General features: G+C 38.3%; 1 protein-coding gene across 2 annotated transcripts in view; it reads left to right on the forward strand.

The window, feature by feature from the left end:
• The window catches only part of FREM2 (FRAS1 related extracellular matrix 2), a 138,788-nt gene that overhangs the window by 68,392 nt on the left and 48,519 nt on the right, over window positions 1-21,877 (forward strand). For both annotated transcript variants that reach the window (XM_063333222.1, XM_063333233.1), the window contains exons 3-6: window positions 5,954-6,100; window positions 9,123-9,353; window positions 12,052-12,177; window positions 13,094-13,345. In XM_063333222.1, coding sequence (XP_063189292.1) covers window positions 5,954-6,100; window positions 9,123-9,353; window positions 12,052-12,177; window positions 13,094-13,345 — 756 coding nt within the window. The remainder of the gene's footprint in view (window positions 1-5,953; window positions 6,101-9,122; window positions 9,354-12,051; window positions 12,178-13,093; window positions 13,346-21,877) is intronic.

A 21,877-nucleotide genomic window follows, 5' to 3' on the forward strand; every position in this document is an offset into this window, starting at 1 on the left:
ATCTTGTGGACACCGTGGGACTGTGTGGCTACGGTTATACAAGTTAGGCGCTCGTTAACTGATTCACCTCTGACTGATTATGCCATGGATACTGTGTAAGGAAGCCAATATCTCTATGAAGATATATCCATTTCTGTTGTGTCAATAACTGACCACTGTGGTGTGGTTGTATGCTTTTGTTTATGAATTAGGGTTCTGGGGTAGCTCCTAATGGCAGCAAAGCTACAATCAAACATTCTTTACAGAATGCCCTTCAGGTTGCCGATGCTCAAGGGACATGATTTAATGATAGAAATATATTTTATACTATCTTCACATAGCCCAGTGGTCTATACAGAGAACTGGAACCAATTCTGTCCTTGTCTGAGCTCTTTGCATCACGATAGAAAGTTCTGACAATCTAATCTATATTTCTCATTGAAGTTTTATATCTTTTTAAACATATCTGAGCAGCATGATTAGAAAGCTAAATGCCTAAATGGGAATATTAATTTTAATATTTTTCCCTTTAACCAGTTTACTGACCAAGTCCTCTTCCCCCTCCTCTTTTATTCATGTTGAGTAACTGAAACTGGAGTTTCCGGATTACTTGATCTTTCTAGGAATTTCTGGTTTGATGATCTGTACAAAAATAATATATCATTGTTTTCTGACAGGTCACCAATTTGCTGTCAGGGCTTCTGTAAAGACCGATTCTAGGTAACATCCACCTTTGACTCGTCATATTCAGGCAAACCTTTTCAGAAGTTATTGTCCTTAGCAGCCTCAGTCAGTCATGAAGTCACAGTCACGAAGTCACTTTGTGACCCAGCTTACTCTAGATCCTTAGCTTTAGCTCCTTACAAAGTTTTTGACTGTGTCTCTCAGCTCTTGCCATCTCATTTCTCTGACATCTTCTGATTTAGCACTGCTGCGCTCTGATCTCTGGCAAATTCAAGAAACAGGTTTTCATGCATCACTATAGCAACGTCTTCCCAACCATGTCTCGTTGATGTATAAGCAAAGTTACTTTGGAAGTTACTTTGGATTTATCTCATTGTAACACTGCCCTCCTTCCTTTTGTTTAGTTTTAAAAGCACTCTAGTAATGGCTTCCCTCTCCAAACTTCTGATGTATTTGTATTACAAGCACTTGTCTGGGAGAGGAACAAAAGCAAAACTGTCGTTGAGGTATAGTACCATTATTATTTGCCTAGCAGCTAACGTTTGACTAAGCCCGAGGGGAGCTCTAGTGAGCAATGCAAAATTCATTTGCCTATAGAAATATTGTTGTAGGGCAGATAATTAATTTAATTGTGAGCCAAATTCAGGTGGCATGTGCAATTTTATTTCTGATAAAATTTCTGATATAATTTCTCTTAATATTCTTTACAGACCTTATGTTTGCGTGGTGCTTGGCTCTACTATATTGTAGAAAACGCCCAGTTTCATCTAGTTCAGGCATGGTGGAATTCATCTGACTCGGCATTACATGACTAAAATAAAAATGTCTATAACCTAACTGATTGCAACAGACATCTTTAACAGCTGCTGAGGAAAAATGCGCATATTTCTGCATATTTTGAGCCACAGCTAATCTCATTCAAAAACAGATTCCTAAAATAAGTCATGGCCTTACAAAATGCCTCTTTCCCAGTTTTGGCTCTAAAGACCTTCATTTCTACCCCAAAAATAAATACCTGAAATTAGATGAGATGTATTATGTTCTTCCTGCTCTATTGTGTCAGAGGTCCATAACAATAATAATAACAATAGTAGCAACAACAACAACATTGGTGTTATTCTTTGGGGACATTGGACCATGAAATGGCTTGTATAATTTAGAAAACATTTCTTCTGAACACAAAAAGCACAAAGTGAAGAAAGCAAGATCTAAAATAGGTATATTCTTTCCTTAAATGGTTTAAGTGCTGCACATTCTAAAAGGTGAACAATATATATTTCAGAGACAGAAATATGCCTGTAGAAATGGAGGCTTGCTGTAAGCCCCCTAGAAATAGTAATTTGGGTTGGCGTTTTTTTTACTTTAAGAAAAAATAGAAACTGATGAAAGCAAGAAATAGGTGGAATTAAGACAATATTCAATCTTTCATATTGCCTTTCTTGTGCTTTTTGCCTCCTAAACTTCTCATCAGATTTTTAAGTCGGTATACTTCAACATTTTCCATAGCATCAATGACAGGAACGAACTGGTTTGGTAGTTGGCTACTGAAATTTCTACATACGACTGTTCCTTTTTAATAGCGGGAATTTTTTCTCTTGTGTAGTAATTTTGATATGTTCAGTAATTATGTGCAAATATAGATTACATTTAAGGTTGAAATATTTAAGACACTAGAGACAAAATGTAAGAGAGCTGTGTGTAAGCAAGCTGTAGATAGTGTGCCTGTGTCCACAACATGTTTAAACCATTAGTTCTTTGGACAGTAGAACAAATGATGCTGGATGTCCTATTGCTTTCCATCCCCTGGTTGGAATCTCTTCTGCCTAAAAAGATACAAACTCTGCCAGAAGCTTTTCCTTCAGCTGGGGGGTTTCCAATGTCTTGACATTTTTGTTTCTAGTAAGCTCACACAGCAGTATTTTTTCTCAGTAGTGATACTAATGGCTTCTCTCTCCTCTGATTGGCAGTAAATTTTTGTTCCTTCTATGTCTTAGAAACTTTTATTCCTCTGTCAAATTATGTTTAAATTGGGCAGTGTGTTCAGAGGCGGCACACAAATGGCTTTTCTCACTAGATGAAAGAACAAGACATATGCTTTTGCGTTTGTCCCAAGAAACTAACGGGAAGATGTAACATACGGCTAACCTAATGTAAGTGCTGGTATAGCTAACTCTATAGTTACTGGTTTTCTTGTGGTGCTCATTACAGTTTTTGCTATGTGTGTTTGTAGCCTTCCCCTTTGTTAGGAACAGTGGAGATCAAAAGAGCAGAAAGAAGCAAGGCAAGGAGTGCAGCAAGATATTCCAGTAACCATTTTGTTTACACAGTACCACTGCCTTTATGTTAGATTACACAAGTAAGTTTTTTGGTTTTTTTTCTAGTAGACAGGTCAATAAAAAATATAGAGGCTTATCTTTGAAGCAGAGTGGAAGCCTATTTTTTCAGGGAACAGAACAGAAGAAACTGAAAGGGGAAAACCAGGCTCCATTTAGCTCCTCCTCCAGTAGTAAAGCCATGAGCGAACTGAAATACTTAGATATGTTTCTCAGCTGTTCAGAAGAATTACTGTATTCACTGGCTCGTGTACAGAAGTGTTAATTTCTAAAGGGAATTCCATGCACATTTCAGACGGTTGTTACCTGAGCAAACCTTGTTCTGTAGCAGCACCTTGTGGGAAGGAAATCAGACTACAGCCTCTCATACAAGCCAGCATTCCCAGAAGACAGTTCTAAGTGAGCATCTGCCTTCAGTGAGCTGAACAGGTTATTTTAGTCTTGCTATGGAAATTAGAGAATTCTCCTGATTGATAGCAAACACACCCAATAGGATGCTATACAGAACTTGATTTGTCATGCCCTTTTATCTGTGGCATCCAGAATCCCTACAATGACAAGAAATGCCTTTTTACTGTGGAAAATCAGTGAACAGATGGAGGTAAACTGTACATGAGAAAGTAAAGCTATGCTATATTTTATCAGCAATGTGTTATTCTAATTTGAGATATTCAGTCTGTTGTACAAATACTTGGTTTAGAGCTCTTTTCAGCTATTACCTCTCCAACTGAAAAAAAAAAAAAAAGTAGCATTTTTAACTGGACCTTAGAGTGACATCTGTTTGCATTTGTTGTTTCTGGATTACTTATTTAGACTGAGAAAAACTCCGTGAAGCCTGCCATTTCAATCGACACTTCCTGCTGGTTTACAGTTCTACAAATCCCATTAATTGTAGACACAACAGCTTTGTTTCTGCTGAGAGCAAGAGATTAGGCTGAGGCATGCTCAGATTTTAGGCTGGTGCTTAGTGCTTTGCAGATGGAGTTTAATGGCATCCATGTTACAGAATCACACACACAATCACAGAATGGTTCGGGTTGGAAGGGACCTTAAAGATCATCTAGTTCCAACCCCCTGCCATGGGCAGGGACACCTCCCACTAGACCAGGCTGCTCAAAGCCCCATCCAGCCTGGTCCTGAACACTTCCAGGGGTGGGTCATTCACAGTTTCCCTGGGCAACCTGTTCCCGTGGCTCACCACCCTTACCGTAAAGAATTTCTTCCTAATATCTAATCTAAATCTACCCTCTTTCAGTTTGAGGCTGTTACCCTGTGTCCTACCATAACACTCCCTGATAAAGAGTCCCTCCCCATCCTTCCTGTAGCCCCCTTCAGGTACTGGAAGGCTGCTATAAGGTCTCCCCAGAGCCTTCTCTTCTCCAGGCTGAACAACCCCAACTCTCTCAGCCTGTCCTCATGGCAGAGATGCTCCAGCCCTTTGATCATCTTCATGGCCCTTCTCTGGACCCGTTCCAACAGGTCCATGTCCTTCTTGTGCTGAGGACTCCAGAGCTGGACGCAGTACTCCAGGTGGGGTCTCACTGGAACGGAGTAGAGGGGCAGAATCACCTCCCTCGACCTGCTGGCTGTGCTTGTGTTGATGCAGCCCAGGATGCGGTTGGCTTTCTGGGCTGCAAGTGTACAGGATATCATCCTGTCCAAAACTTTGAGGGATGTTTCCTGTGTTCCTGCATTGCTTTGTCTTCAAAAAATGGACCCCTATTTCTGCATTTTTGTTTGAGGAAGACTGTGAAGGTTCTTCCCATTATTGTAAGAGGAAATACAGTCTTCAACTTCAGGACAATCCTACCAGACAGAGATGCTGACTTGGTCCATGTTAACCATTAATTTCCCCTCACCGAGTGTACCGCTTGCTGTCCTGTGCTTTCTGTTCCCAGTGTTTGAGGGCACAGTAACCATCTGTGTTCAGTGAGGCTGCGGGGAAGCTGTTGTGCTACTGCTACGGTAGAGACCGTGGAAAGGATCCCAGGAGTCAGCTTTCTTCAGCAGGAGTGCCTTGCTACAGTAGTGCCTGTGTAAAAAGAACTGTGAGGACATCTTTTGGTCTATGGAACGCTGACTCTCAAAACACATCTCAGCAGTTTGCTCACTTAGGGGCATTCATCGTATCGTGCAGATAGGTCATTGCAAAATAGTTTAAGAGAATTCCAATAGGCATTTGTATCTCTCTAAATCTTAGGTGACAAGCAATCATACTTAATCCAGCAGTTACAAGTATGTCAGCTTAGGAGGGCATCAGCATAGCTATAAACTGTGGCATGTATCGGGGATACTTAATCTTATTGAAAGCATTTCCTAGGAAGATGTGAAAGCTGTTCCTAAAATTATACTGTGCTGATGTATAAATTCTAAACCAGTAAGAGCAGAAATTGTTAGACTCAGTGAACAAAATACGGAGTTTTCGAAGCAGGCTGCATGGGTAAATGCAGTCTAAAAGATGGTAGGTATCATCTCCAGTCTCTCAGGATACTAAGGGTCTTCCAGTGATTCTGTCAGTCTGATCATATTGAGGAAGTTCTGCATGATGTCCTACATCTGCAGGATGTCCTACGTTGTGTGTTATTTGGAAATACCAATACATTTCTGCAGAAACTTGGATCATCCACAATTTTTGTAATTTCTAAAAAAGGCATCCCAAATATGTTTTGATTAATTCTTGTCCTTTTTCCCTTGAAAAAGAAGAAAAACGGCATACTCTGGAATGAATGTGACTAGTTTGTATGCATCTAGGATAAAATTTATTCCTCTATGTACCAAATGTATCATGGTTGAGTTCTTTACTTGTTATCTCTTCGTTTTAAATCTTTAAAACATTTGGATTGTAATGTCCAGATAAGATACACATCTTACCCAGGTTACATTAACATCAAAAAACAATTTAGTATTTAAGAAAAAAGAAAAACTAATAAATACATCTTTCTGATTTTGTTTTGCAGGAGGCAATAAGCTGAAGAATCAACATTTTCGCCTAAACTGGGCATGGATCTCACTAGAAAAGGAGTATTATTTAGTAAATGAAGACTCCAAATATCTTGATGTTGTTCTTAAGCGGAGAGGTTACCTGGGGGAAACCTCTTTTATAAGTAAGTTCAATTTTAACCTTATCAATTGCTTCTATAAATCACTGGCCAGCTGGTTGATAAAATATATTAATACAGCTATATCCTTTTACTGGTGTTCGATACTAAGCAAGCTAGATTCAAAGGATTATGTTTATTGATTAAAGCAAGTATCTTTTATTACATTAAGTGTATGATTTCTTTAGTTACATGATGAAATTTTCACTTATTTTTGTTTGGTCTTCTGTAATTAATTTTTAGCTTAATAACCCAAGACCCAGTCCTTCTTTCTTGATTTGATTGATGCCACTGTTGCATTTGTTTCGCAGAATACAGTTCCTGTCCAAATTTTATTTTTCTTATAATGAGAAAATACAGTTATATCAATTGGAAAGACAACAATAAACACACACCATTTCCCAGGAAGGCTATTGTGAGTTGGTCTGATTAGCAGCTACGAGCATTAGGCTAGTTTTCTTCAGTCAATGTTGGCAGCCAACTGAGGCTGATACAGGAGGTGTTGAAAGCTGTTTGCAGTGTCTGGGGAGTGAAAAGGTGAAAAAAGCTTGTGTTATCATGTTCTTCAGCCTCACACCTGTCTCTAGCTTCTGGATCTGTTCCCATTCTCTTCCTAGTGATGCATTTGGACCAGGGAGCATTATCTTTGTACTGTTTTGTGTCGAAACCTATGGTAAGCTCACGCTACTTAGAAAAGGCACTCAATTTAAAGCTAGTTTTGCAGAGATATGTAAACATTTACTTGGCATGGAGCACAAGGCTCATGATTAGAAATCAGATTTCTGTTCAAGTCTCTTTCTTAAGTATCTGAGTTTCAGGTATTGAGATAGAGTTAGGACGCCTGTTTTGGCATAACTTAAGGCATATAGGCACTAACTGGATCTAACTTAAAAGGCTCTGTTTAGAACAGTGAACTAACTTTGATAATGTAGTTCTTTTAAAGAAAGTAAAAGAATAAAAGAGATTACTGAAATACAAAGTTAAGGATGTGTAGTTTAAATTAGTTACTGGTACTAATTAACGGATGCTGATTTGACTTCTGATTCTTCAAATAGACTGTTTGCAAAATTTTCTACCTATGGATTCAAGTTCAGTTTCTGAATTGAGCTGGCTCAAAATCCAGCAACAGCAGTTTGAATAACTTGCTTCTGACTATCTTAACCTGGCAAAATGGAATTCTAGAGTTGGAAAGAACACAAAAGATATTGGTTAAGATGCTTACTGGCCTTTCTGATCCACATGCAGCGCCAAAGGGGCTGAAGGGTTGTAGAAGTTGTATAAAATATTGGCTATGACTTAGTGAGAGGCACAAGCAGGAAGCAAGAAAGGCAAGGTTAGTAGGGAAAGGGGATATATTTTAATACATTAAACAACACTGTTGGAAGAAACAGGCAGAGAAGGGAGAAGTTTTAAATTTGTTTCTGAAAACATGAGAAAGACCCTTAAGTACCTTTAAGGTACTGTGGGGTTCAAACAGACGCCAAACACGTGAGTTGGAGGTAGTTCTGAAGGACTGTCTAATTTCCATGAGGGCCTGTCAGACAGCCTTTAACAGGAAGGGAAACACCAAAAGGACCTGGGGGTGCTGGTGGCCGGCCAGCTTAACATGAGCCAGCAGTGTGCCCAGGTGGCCAAGAAGGCCAACGGCATTCTGGCTTGTATCAGGAACAGCGTGGCCAGCAGGAGCAGGGAAGTGATGGTGCCTCTGTACTCGGCACTGGGGAGGCCTCACCTCGAGTGCTGTGTTCAGTTCTGGGCCCCTCTGTACAAGAGGGACATTGAGGTGCTGGAGCGTGTCCAGAGGAGAGCTACCAGGCTGGTGAGGGGTCTGGAGACCAGGTCATATGAGGAGAGGCTGAGGGAGCTGGGCATGTTTAGCTTGGAGAAGAGGAGGCTGAGGGGAGACCTCATTGCCCTCTACAACTACCTGAAAGGAGGTTGGAGAGAGGTGGGTGTTGGCCTCTTCTCCCAGGTGAATAATGACAGGACCAGAGGAAACGGTCTGAAGTTGTGTCAGGGGAGGTTTGGATTAGATATCAGGAAGAATTACTTTACTGCAAGAGTGGTCAGGCACTGGAAGAGCCTGCCCAGGGAGGTGGTTGAGTCACCATCCCTAGAGGTATTGAAGAAACGTCTAGATCTGGCCCTTCAGGGCATGCTCTAGTGGCAGAGATTGTAGGTTGGGTTTTTTTGTTGTTGTTGTTTGTTTTGTGGGGTTTTTTTTTGTTTGGTTGGTTGGTTTTTTGTGTGTGGGTGGTTGGGTTTGATGATCTCAAAGGTCCTTTCCAACCATGAAGATTCTATGATTCTATTATTTTAGAGCAGCCTGGGTCTGAGGATGTAAGGTCTGTACTGTCTCAGTGGAATGAGCTCTATTGGATTTTATCCCTTGGCTTTGCAGTTTCAACTTGATTTGAGTTTAATGATTGTCATTATGCAAACATTAAAATAAGAGGATAATAATTTTTAAAAAAATGTTTATTGTGTGGGAATGGCCACAGTGTTTCAGATTTTACATCTTCTTTCATCCTTATTCCATATGTTTTACCCATTTGTGTCTCTGTGTTTTCCTTAGCTTTCCCCTTGAAGGCTGAACTTTCCAGGTGTGTTTTTATTTTTTCTAAGAAAAAGAAATATTTTTGAGTGTTTCAGACAGCATTTTATTTAGTTGTTCTTGAACAGAAGAGAACCAAGGATGTTAAAGGGGGGAAAAAATCTGTTGGGCCTTTTGGGCATCCATAGTTGAATTACAGAGAAATGGAAATTTGACTGTAACCTCAGAGAATGCAGAGTTTTTCTAGTAGTTAGTTTTGCTTTGGCTAATTCTGTCCAAACTGTCTTTCATAATGTTAATTGATGTGCTTCGACGTCTATGTGTGACACCAATAGAAAATTGATCAAAAGTTTGCTTGAACACTCTCGAGTTGTGAAAAGTGTATTTTTCTAAAACATCGTTTTTTAAAGATGACATAATGAGGGAAAAATTACGACGGAAGTTTTCAATGACCTGAATTTCTGATTTTGACAGGTATTAGCACCAAAGATGGTACTGCCAAGAAAGACAAAGACTTCAGAGGAAAAGCCCAGAAGCAGGTGCAGTTTAATCCTGGCCAGACCTTAGCTACATGGCGAGTACGGATTTTGAGTGATGGTGAACATGAACAGTCTGAGTCTTTTCAAATTGTTCTTTCTGAGCCTGTCATGGCAGTTCTGGAATTTCCTGGTGTATCCACAGTGGAAATTATTGACCCAGGAGATGGTAAGAACCTTTCCATAAATGTCCTACCAATATGTGCATATACCTAAAGATAAACTGGAGGACAAATGCTATCAGTGACAGCGGATAGTAAAGCTTACCTTTACTCAGAGTATTTCTGAAGACAGACTTGGGCATGGGGTAGCTCTTTGTCTTCTGTCACTGTAAGTGATTCATGAATATGTAACTAAGGTAGCATGCTTCGATGAAATACCTGCATTTTTCCTGTGATGTATTATTTCTAGGTTTTTTGTTTTGTTTTGTTTTGTTTTCATTTTAGGTATAATAGGTTTTTGGTTCAATGTGTTTGCAGAGTATATCTGCACAGGTGGCTGGAGGCTGACTTGATTCACTCTGACATGATAATTCATGTGGGAGAGGATGGTACAGGAAGGTCCGGGCTGGTTGGTCCAAACAAGTTTGGGTCTTGGAGCAGACTGGTTGCATCAGTTAGGCCTTAATATCAAGTTGAGAAGCTCAGTAAGGGTAAGGTTCACTAGACCAAGTACAGCGCAAGCTGTGTCAAGAACAAATATAATTATGGTTAAATGTAAATGAAGGAAGATGCTGATTAAAAAAAAAAAAAAAATAGAATGTGCCCTGGTTGCTTTGCTTTTCAGCTGCATCCAGACACTTGAAGCCGTGGGCCACGGTCACACAAAACTGTCCTTGAAGAATCTTTCAAGTATTGGATGACTGTAATAGCTTGTTCTATGCAGTCTCCCCTAATTAACATTTGAAGAGGACTGGGCACAAAAACTGTCAGAGGTTTCTTAGTTCCTAGTTACAAATGTAAGTTAAAACAGAGGTTATCTGACATTCTTATTTAGTCACTGAGAAAAATAGTGCTTAACTGGAAAAGTAGTATGTATAAGACAGAGAAATTACTTGAAAATGTGTTAAATCTATCCTTCCTGTAATCAGTGACATAGCACAACTCAAGATAATCATCTGAGTTTTCTTAATGCCAAGTGTAGTTTTTTCCATTTCCTATATTAAGATAAAATTTTTACAGTCACAGAGAATTTATAGTAATTATACATAAAGTGAAGCTGCATAGGAGAAAATCAAATACACAACTGCAAATCAAGGAACATCTATAGGAAAATATAGAGAAAGCTTTGTGGGGGAGGACTGGGTTTCCTAATCATCTTTTAAAGCACAGAGTATAACAAGTTCAGACTCTAACTGAATAGGAACCGTCAGAAGTTTTATTCAGCTTCTGGTGAAAATTATTTTAAAATTCATTGATTTGAATGGTGTAGTCTTAGCACCAAAATACTGAGCTTGTTTGAAAAGCTCTACCAGCCCCTCATGTATGGGACATTAGTTAATGTTTTATTCCAAAAAGAGAGTGCATAAGGATATGTTTCCTTGTACTAGCTGAGATGATGGAGATCGTTCTCCTCTGAGCTTTTATGTTGTTCGTAAGGTCTGTTAAACTCTTATATTGTCATTTTACTCCTAGTTGGGTGATTATATGAGAACCAGGAAACAGAACAAATCAGATTCCTGCATTTGTTTTGAAGAATAGAGTTGTTCATTTTGTCAGTTCTAAAGGGGGAAAGAAAAGGAACATTTGTGTGTGTGTGTGTGTTACCTTCTGTTTTACTTTGAAACAAAAGGGTAGGGATTTGGTGGTTTTCACATTGAATTTTGTACTTGCTGGAATCGTGAAAGTGTCTAGATCTTATCAAACCTGAATTACAGCATTTTTAAGGCAGGCTTTTGACCCTTAACTCATGCTAGTAGTATTTTCCAGCTGGAGAAATAAAACCTGGAACATGTTTTCAAAGAAGTTACGTGACGATTTTCAGAACACTGTTTGACGAAGTACTCTGAAATAATGAAAAAATTTGCTTTGTGCAGTCAGCTGATACCACTTGATTTAGTATTACACAAAGTTACATTCTCTTAGGATTGCAGTCATATTAATGAAACTGTAAAGGTGTTTTATAATTATATGCATAACCACCTTTTGTTCTTGCATTTTTGAAGGAACAAGAACAAATTTGATCCTGAATCCTAGTAACAGCATAAGACTCAGCAATCTGTTTATATGGGTATAAAATAATGAAGGGGTTTAAAATGCATTGTAGTGGTTTTTTTAGATGAAAAATGGATTGCTCTCCTGAGATTGCTCTCCAGACTTCACTGACTGTATTGGCTGTCTTCTTAGAGTACAACAGGAGTGTAGACATTTAGCCAAATCAAATCAAATCAAATCTCCAAGTCAGAGTAAGATAGCAAGAGCTCAATCTTGCATCCTCAGTGCCAAATCATTTTCATATTTATCTTGATATAGTAAGTTAAAGAATAACCTTGCAGAACCATTGCCTGTGTGTGAGCTATGCTATTGATACTTCTGTGGTTAACAGTTAATAATGAAATACTATGGAAATAATTAAAATATAGACCTCGTGGACAAATTCTCCAAACAATATCTTGCACCATTAACACTAGATAAGTAAATTTGTCTTATTAGAGACTACTTAGTAAGGACTTCTGAGTTCAGACCTAATGATAATCTGATTTTATTTTCCATTTCTGAAAGACTTCTCTCACCCTTAACTTTAGTATTATTGCTGATAAATATGAGTTATTTGTTGCACTTTAGAATACACTAAAATGCTCCTAGGTGTTTTACAGGTGAGTTTATGAGACCATAAATCTACATAAACAAATGTGTCTGTCATTGCAGAATCAACTGTCTTTATTCCTCAGTCCACCTATAGTATTGAAGAAGATGTTGGTGAATTATTTATTCCAGTCAGAAGAAGTGGAGATGTGAGCCAGGAACTGATGGTTATCTGCTACACACAACAAGGTAACAGAATCTACTGTAAAAAAAAAAAGAAAAGCAAAAATGGAAGAGACAGAAAAGCAAAAAGGATTGTGCCATCTATCGCATAATAAAATTATTTATAACTCTGATAACTGCTTTTTCATCTAAATATCTTCAGTCTCAATTGGAAATGTATTCATCATTGCAATCTGTCTTAAGGCATTATTCAATACAGCAGAAAAATTATCATGTTCCAAATTTCTGCTATTTGTTAAGAGATGAAGAAGATCTGTGTTCTTTATGTAAGATTTTTTTATGCAGCCCCATATATCTGAAAGTGATCAGAACTGAATGCACTGCAGCGATTGCCCAGGGTATCCTTTACTTGCTGTACCTTGAAAAAATTGGTATAAGATAATATTGCTTAACTGTCATCCTTCTAATTCCTCTATCTGTCAAATCTCCTATTGATTGTATCCACACAGAGCATGGGGTCTCCACACCTGTGCTGTTATTGTTATTTTTCACCTGGAGAGATGAAGCAACTTTTTTGGTGAGGTGATCTGGAATAAAAATTATTTGTTTTCATCAAATTCTATCTGTTTATAGCTAATTTCTGGTCCACTGATATCTTCAACTGACAAAATATACTAAAGGAGTTAATTTGTAGTCCTCAAAGGGTCTCCTTTGTCAAGCTGTGTCTCTTGTGATAGACTACAATATTCCTTCTGACTGAAAAACTGCAAATGAATTTGAGGAGCCATGTGCTTGCATTGCATCCTATACAGAAGTAGTTTGTCCAGGGACCTCAGAAATGTAACCTGTTCAGAGGTTTCAGCCCATTTTATCACCTAAAAGTAAACAGAAATTAAAAGATAATGAAAATAAAATTCAGCCTCTGTGAGGGGATCATTATAACCATGGTATGTATAGTGACTGTTTTCCTTTTATGCCACAGGAACAGCATCTGGCACTGCCCCAACCTCTGTACTTTCTTACTCTGACTACATATCCAGGCCTGAGGATCACAACAGCATTCTACGTTTTGACAAAGACGAACGAGAAAAAATGTGTCGGATAGTCATCATAGATGATTCCTTATATGAAGAGGCTGAGACCTTTGATGTTTTGCTGAGCATGCCGATGGGTGGAAGAATTGGTGCAGAATTCCCGAGCACTCGAATTACCATTGTACCTGACAAGGATGATGGTAAGACATCATGTAATAAAGTGGTATTCCCAGTCCAGGACAGAAACTGCAGGTAGCATCACCCGGAAATCAGCATGTAGAAGCTGGATTTTTGCACTTCTTCCTGGTCGTTAAAACACATGCTGCTTCCGTCTTGAGGTTGGAAAATACTATTAGACAGCTATGTGGGGTTTTTAAAGTATTGATATTTTATGGTTTGAGAAAATCACATGAGCAGTGATTGGGAGTAAGGAGATGCACTTTTCCATTCTACCACAGTAACAAGTGTAATCCAAAATCACGGAATCACGGAATCACGGAATCTTCAGAGTTGGAAGGGACCTCTAGAGATCATCTAGTCCAACTCCCCTGCTAGAGCAGGATTGCCTAAAGCACATGATGTCACCCTTCATGGGCACCCTTGTATTCTAAGGTTGTGTCCACAAAGCCTTCAGACCCATTTGCATTATGCTCCAAAGGGCCATATTAGAGGTTCCTGATGGACTAGAAGCCCCCTAACAGCTGCTAAGAAGCAAGCTATATTCCATCTGATTTGATGCTGGATTTAAATTTCTGCCTGGAAGTGTCCCTGTATGCTTCCTTTGTCTTTTTAACAAATAATCAAAAGACTGTAATGTTGCTTTAGAAACCGCCTCAGTAAGAAAGCGCTGACAGAATGATGTCCTTTGTTCAAGTGGTCAATAGCTTTGATATATTGCATTAAAAGGGACATTTCTGGTGGTGATAGAGAGTCTATGACTAAGGAAGAGTAGAATCAGCACACTGTACCACCAACTGCTTTTGAAAATACATGTAAATATTATTGTGACTTAAAGCCTCTCCTTCAGTGTCCCTAGCATTGGTGTGGCAACTCTCCTTCTAGGAGTGGTAGGAAAAAGGTTTCCTGGCATGGAGTACAAACTCCATGCCCTCATTTATGCATGCAGTTTGGAGGCTGACACCTCAGCTGTAAATTCTGTGAAAGGAATACTGATAAACTATTTTAGTCCTCTCTATGAGGCCATAAACCATCTATTGTGACACAGTCATCTTTCCTAAAGACTAAGGCGAGGAATGATATAGTACAGTACGCTTTGAAAGTCTGATGCCAAGACAGACGGTTATTATCAGCACAGTGATTACTCCCTAGTTAAGGATATAAAAGGCGGCTCTTAAACGCAGGAAGTTGACACCCATCTAATTGCATCGTAAATATTCAGTGAAATTTCTCTTGTGTAATCCAGTGACAGAGGTGGCTGTTTTCTCTGTGGAGCATTTGGGTAATCATATAGCATTAATGAACACAACATTTTGAAATAATACTTCTTGTAAGGTAACAGATCATATATCAAATGCAAGCTGAAATAGAAATACATTTGTCTGACTTGGCTGTGACAGTGAATACAGGTTCATTTGTGTAGGGTTTTTACAACAATTTGATTTTTTGAATAATTTTGATGAATTCTTGAATTTTACAGTTTGTAGATAGCATAGCATAGAATATTGAGAGAGTAGCTATATAAAACCATATCCATGAAGAAGCTGATTGCGCAGCTTTTGAAGGTGTTCTGACTGCTTAAAATGTATACTGAAAGTTTAAGATGGGGAGAATGTTTCTCCAAGAGATGATTTGAAACAGAGATGAGCTGAAATTAGAGCACCTAACTTCAGTGAGAACCTCACTGGGAGGGGACACTTTTATATACTGGTTTTGGCATTTAAAATAAGATATTGTCATTCATAGGCTTATACAGTCATTTTAACAATAATGTAGTGACTTGGAGTAAGAAGTGATGAAAGTTAATCAATCACAACATAGTACAGAACGTAACTGTTTATGAACTCCCACAAGATATTAGGGAAGTTAACAAGAAATCTCCCTTAACACTGCCATTAGAAAACATGAGAAGCAATTTGATTTGTATACCAGTGCTCAGTTTTAAGTCCAGTATTTCCTGCATTTATGAGCACAGCTTGCCTCAATGCTACAAACTTATAAACAGGAATTATTTAGCAAATAATAATAATCTTATGGAATTTATTAAAAAAGCTGACATGGGGAAGTGTTTGGGACATTTGAGTAGAACATTTTCACTATGCAACAACTGAAACATCTACATTTGTTGGTAAGAGTAAACAATATTTTGTGTATTGAAAGATAAAGGGGCTTTGAAGGAGAGGTTTGGATTGTTTTTTTACAAACATTCACTTGTCTTTTGTGCCCAAAATGTTGCATACATCATATTTGAAATAGTGTGACAGAACAACTTTTTTGCTTTGGTATCAGTGAAAACACTCCCACAAAAAATTCCAGAGCATTCAAAAACTTACTGACAATTCACTTACCAGTAAAATTTTCCACCACATGCTTTTAGTTTGCACAAAAACATAGTGCATGGTAACAGAAAAGTCTATATGCATTTTTGTTTCATCTGAGATCTGTTGTGCCACATGTTCTATAAAAAGCAGAGTACAGACTACAGAGTAGATAAATTATAAGTTATACCTTATTTATTTATGTAACCACACACACATATAAATATATATATATGCTTATTTCAGATTGTATAGATACACACATATTTATGTAACGTGAGCAATTTAACATCCTGGCAGTCACGATTGAAATTCTGCATAAATAAGCAGGGGATTTTAAGCAGCATTGATTATTATTATTTGCAGTGCACAAAATTAATTTTAGTACGTTGAAACAGTATGCTGTGTGAAATAAAAAGCACTTTCTTTAGCTTTTAACAATAACATTTAATTCAGAAAATACCTAAAACAGAGGTGGATAAAAGCTTTAGCACATACATAATAGCCTACGAGCTATAGTAATGTTGTCGTACTAAACCGTGTAGTCCACTTCAGCCTCTTACTTCACATCTACTGATATATTTTTCTCACTATTTGTTTAAATTCATCCTCTACTTCACAAAGTTTCTTTGGACGAATGTCACAGCATGTCATTAAGTTGTGATTTCTCCAAGTACTGTGACTGGATTAACATTATGCCTTGACTTCTTCAGGTCAAAAGATACAAACAGCAAAGGTCAAAGTTTAATAATACTTACATGAGATCTTTCCTATGGAAGTCAAGTCAGCACTAGCAACATTACCTTATCTCCTCTGGCATTCAATGCAAGTTAATTAGGAAACATTCACCTTCAGCACCTATCATCAAAGTCTTTTCTTCTTCTTTTATTTCTAGAGGAGGCCCTTAGGGTCTAACTAAAATAGCTGAGTTGCTATACAGTCATGAGAATAAACAAAAAGTAAAAGAGGTGTGCTCAACTTTCTAGTGAACCAGAGTATATTAAAGAAATTCCTGGCAACTGAATACTTTAATTGGGGATTATACAGTTGTGCTGTGCTGCCAAAGCAAAATCTGAAAAAAAATCATAGTATGTAGAACATGCACAGGTATATTTAGATATTGTGAAAGGTGATTTTAAAATTGGTGCTGCTGTTGGGACATTTCTTAATTTGGAAGGAACTTTTCCTGATAGGTCCTGAAGTTGGAGACAAATAGAAAAGAAGAAAAGGATTAAGTTAATGAAATACACAGGAAAGTAAGTTGTGCATGGAACTCGGGTTCAAAGTTACACGTGTCACTACCATTTAAACATTAAAAAATAAAAACATGGATCTGTTTGAGTCAGAGGTGGTAGTTACTAACCATGAACCACTGGAAGAAAAGCATTCAGGGGAAAGACCTATGCAAATCATCCACTTTGAGGGGGACAGTAATCTCACTTGATATTAGCCATCTACAAATTCTAGACATCTCATTCAAGCAGGCTATGCCAGGATCCGTCTAGAGTTAATGAAAAGAGAGGTGTACTCCCAGGAACCATGCCATCCTAGGAGAAGTATCTGAACTGTTGAGGTCAGTCACCATGGGTACCTGGTGCATCTGAATACATGGATTTCTGACAGTAGGTATAAACCCTACCCTTAGAAATTTAATTTGCCATTCAGCCCAAAGTATTAATCTCTGCTGGGCACGAAGGAAGGAGTTTTTTCTAATTTTGTGTTAAAAGAGCTCCTACTATGAAATGCCATCAAACAACAAAGAGATACATAGCTATTCCTGCTTCACAAAATAATTACGATTTCTAAAGAAAAATCTAAAAGAATCTAGTTGAAATCTAAAGAAATGAATGCTGAAGAGTGTTTCAATAGGTATTTAGATGTTCAAGATAAAATCCAAAAACAAACAAAAAAACATTTTCCATATAAATGTGAACCTGTGTTACTAAATCTGGCCAGAATTGATGGACTGAACTTCTTGACTTCATGCATCTCAAGGATTTGGGGTATGAACATAAATCCCTGAAGAATTTGAGCTCAGTTGATGGGCTCAGGGCATACCTATCCTGCATGGAGAGCAGAGAGTTCAGCATGAAGCTTAGTCAGAGGAGGCACTTTACATAAAATAGGTGAATATTATGCATCTGGGAAAAGAAAGATAAGGTGGCTGTGCAATTTTTGTTCCCCTTAGAGAGAGGAGTCCTGGAGTTTAGCCTCAGACCCTGAAAACACTCAGATCCCAGTCTTCCATGGAAAAGCCTTAATCCCCAGGCACTTAGCAACTAAGCAAGATCAGCCTGGAAGCGCTCTGTTTTTCCAGCTGAAGCTGTGACTCTGAAGTAATTTCCTATACATAGAGAAAAAATGAGATGAAGCTCTTTTGTTAGGATTCATCGAGGAATGAGGAGCCTGTAATTTGGTTCCAACACTAACAGCACTGCCGTGTTGTGTGCAACAAGTCTGATAGAAAATGCTATAGTCCTTGCAACGAGACTTGCAGTCAAATCTCTGCGCTCTCATAGTCAAGAGTTTTGGTTGCCAGGCTGTTGGTTTGGACTCTTTTTTACTTATTCTGTTTTGTGTTGTGGGCAATTTTTAAACTCTTGGTTTGAAATTGGAAACCAGAAGAGAAGAGGTGTGATGAATGCAGAGCTGGAAGTTTCTGGCTAAGAGGAGAATGCTTACGGTTATTTTGTTTGCTTCAAGTTTTTTGTCAGGGTTTGTCTTCCCATGTGATTTTAATTCTATGCTACTGTATTTAGTGTTGCCATGAGAGCACACAGCCTTACAGCCAGGCTGACAAACAGTCATCTTGCCTTAGTGGAATTGTTGAAGCCTCATGCTGTTCACAGCAGGAAGTACATTAAATACATTTGTTCCACTTCATTCACATTAGATGGGCAAGCAGCCGTTCAGATTTCTTCTCGACATTTCTACATCAAGGCTGGGAAAGCAAAGGACTCGGGTTTATGTCAGAGGTTTGCTTACCATTTTCTTTATACCTGCTCAACAGAATCGGTCACTGGTATCATTCACATGATAGAGGATAGCACTGTCTGGGAATATTTTACAGCTGAGTAAACTGGACAACGGTATCATCATGGCATGATAATGCAAAAAGCTGATGTTAGAGGTCAAACAGAACAGATTAATTCTTTAGTCTTCTGGAGATTTCTTCACTACAGTTAATCAAACTTTGGAAATCCTTAGACCATGTTCTGTAAATCAGTGGCCACTAGGACTTGTCCAGCTTGCTCGGAGTGGTAAAGTCTGTATCAACATTTACTATCGATAGCCTGAAAAGAGGCAGAAAATTAGCTCTGCAATGCTACATTATAAAGATATGCTTTGCATTAAGTGTCCCAGTGGGCATACAGTTTCAACTAACTTTCGGTGTGTGTACTGAGCCACATTTTCAGCTGATGATAATTAAATATTCTATTAGTAACATGGTTTGTCAAAGGGACACCCTTATCTCACAAGACTATCTGGAATCTCCTTATTTCCACTGATCTTCAAGGCAGACAATCAGATTTCTTTTCAACAATAGATGTGCCCTAACGTTAAACTGAATGAGTGGCTGGTTGATCTTGGTAGTTAATATCTGACGATCTATTTGTCCAGTTGTAGTTACAACCTGAACACTATAGGCAGAGCATGCCCAGTGTTAGATGACTGGGGTCATGACTGGGGTCATGATTTGGCCAAGTATCCTTCATCATTCTCTGAAGATGACTAAAATAACAAACTAGTTGTTCTTTTTCCCTCTGTGCAGCCATCTTTGACTGCTTTCTCCCTTTTCTATTTTTGCAGTGCCTGTAGGTCGGATGCCTCCAGCACTTCTGTGCAGCTTTTAATTTCTTTTGTCCTCTCATTAGGTAAAATCTCTATGTGACCCCTCCCCTTTCTCCAGTCTGTGGCAGGTGGCCAGTTCGGCAACTAATCAAGGGAAAAAGTGGAAGACAGCCAATTTATGACACATGTTATACTCCCAGTTTTCTTTACTTACAGTTTCTTATTATCACCAGTTCAAAAGAGTGAAAAATGTTCAATTTATGATGATAGCCTTAAAGATTTTGGAAAGTCCCTGTTTTCTGTCTATCACAGAAATAAATTAATGTCATAGCTTACAGTAGGACATTCTATAGAGGCAACCAGGCGCATTTATGATTTGCTTTTATAGTATTATCTGTTACTGACAGTTTATTATATGTGTGCGTGTCCAGGTACACACACATTATATTTATATGAACTACAGAAGTTGGATTAATCTCATCTTCACTTAGCTGCTTAATAACTAAGTATATAGGCTTCTTTAATTGGTAAGGAGGACAGACCGTGACCTCCAGACAGTATTTTGTCACATCTATTTCAGATGACTCTTACTCAGCTGGTGGAGCAGCATGTCTCTAAGCCCTCACTACTGCAGGTTCTTAAATGGTTAGTTTATGTATGCATTGTTACAGTCCTATGTGAATTATAGTAGTATTTCTAGGAGAGTGTTGAAATATAGAAAATAGCTTTTGAGTTTTGTGCTCAAAGCACAAAAAATAGTTGGTAAGCAGAAGGTATGAAATTACATCAACTGTAGAAAATTGATACTTTTTGTTAAATCTAGAATGAGTTAAATGAGATTATAGTCTTACGTGTACTGATGTTGTTTTCCAGAGCCTAATGGGTCATTGTTTTGTGGTAGTTCACTCAAGAGTGCATTGAAAATCTTTCTCTTTCAAAAGCTTTTGTCTTTGTACTACAGATCTTACATTTATTATAGACTGCTTGAAAATGTAATGAATGTCTAGCAAGCCATTCTAAATTAACCATTTATTCTTGGTTGCTTTCGATCATAGGGAATTAATTTAATGATATAGTCAGTGCTTTGTGTGTTTAAGATTTGGATAATCAAGTTGTATTCAACATCTTGGTGCATTCAGTTTTCATAAGGTTTCGTTAGATCATCTTGCTTCTTCTGAAGCTTCTTATACTGAGACTTCACCACTTTGCTCATCAGTCTTTGAAGACCCAAACAATACTGAACAACAGAGTAACCAGCGTACCCCATTGGGTTTTAATGATGTTGATTCTCCTGTTAAATGTGTAAATCAATAAGAGATTAACTCAGTTATTACCTCAGATTACTGTTTGTCAGGCAACTCTTTTCTCTTCCCTCTGTCACCAATGGGGTCAGAAGTCCAAAAGAGAGAATTCAAGAACTTTTAACATACAGCAGAGCATATTTTCTGTCATTAGAGCTGTGCTTTTGTGGTCTGGTGAGTCTGGCTGTTGTTCTGTGTTCAGTTCTGTTCTGTCTTCTCTGCTGAGTCCCATCCCCAACATTAGCTCCTGTAACGGGAGTGTGGAAGATCTCTTGCATATTGTTCTTATCCGACCTCAGTGGGCCAAATGTGTTCTCATTGTATGTGGGCAGAAAAGCCTGTAAGAAATTCCTTCTGCCAGCAAACTGAACATACCTAGCATTGCGACTGAATAGTAGAAGTGCAAAAATCCAAAGTCAGAATTGCAGTAGGGTCTTTCTTAGCCTGTCATATGGTCAAGGTGTCTCCTATCCAGAAAAGTCTGTATATACATAGAGGCAGAAGAATAGATTTAATAAATATCCACAAGGATTAATAGGATCATAATTTTCTTTAAAAAATGTGGTGGAAGCTGTGCCAGAAATTATTTACAAATACCAACAGCCATTGGGAAAACAAAGTATTTTACATTTCTTGGTTGTGCTGTTCCTCTTTTATGCACCATTTGTAGTAAGGATAGTTATAATAATAGTGTCTCCCTTCTTCTTAATTTATTTTTCAGTGAAACCAAACACATTTGCTGCATTGATAACATGCAGATTTGTAATTCATCTAGTTAAGGTGAATTTAACAGCCTTACCTCTGTGCCTGGTAAGATCACGGAACAGATCCTTCTGGAAGATATGTAGAAACATACGGAAGACAATTAGAGACAGCCAACACGGCTTCACCAAGGGCAAATCATGTCTCGCTAATCTAGTGGCCTTCTATGATGGAGTGACTGCATCAACGGACAAAGGAAGTGGAGGTTTAGATTGCATATTAGGAAAAATTTCTTCATCAAAAGGGTCGTCAAGCATTGGAACAGGCTGTCCAGGGAAGTGGTTGAGTCGCCGTCCCTGCAGGTATTTAAAAGACATGTCGATGTGGTGCTTAGGGGCATAGTTTAGTGGTGGACTTGGCAGTGCTAGGTTAACAGTTGGAC

The sequence above is a fragment of the Chroicocephalus ridibundus genome, chromosome 1 (assembly GCF_963924245.1).
Source record: "Chroicocephalus ridibundus chromosome 1, bChrRid1.1, whole genome shotgun sequence".
Taxonomy (NCBI): Eukaryota; Metazoa; Chordata; class Aves; order Charadriiformes; family Laridae; genus Chroicocephalus; species Chroicocephalus ridibundus.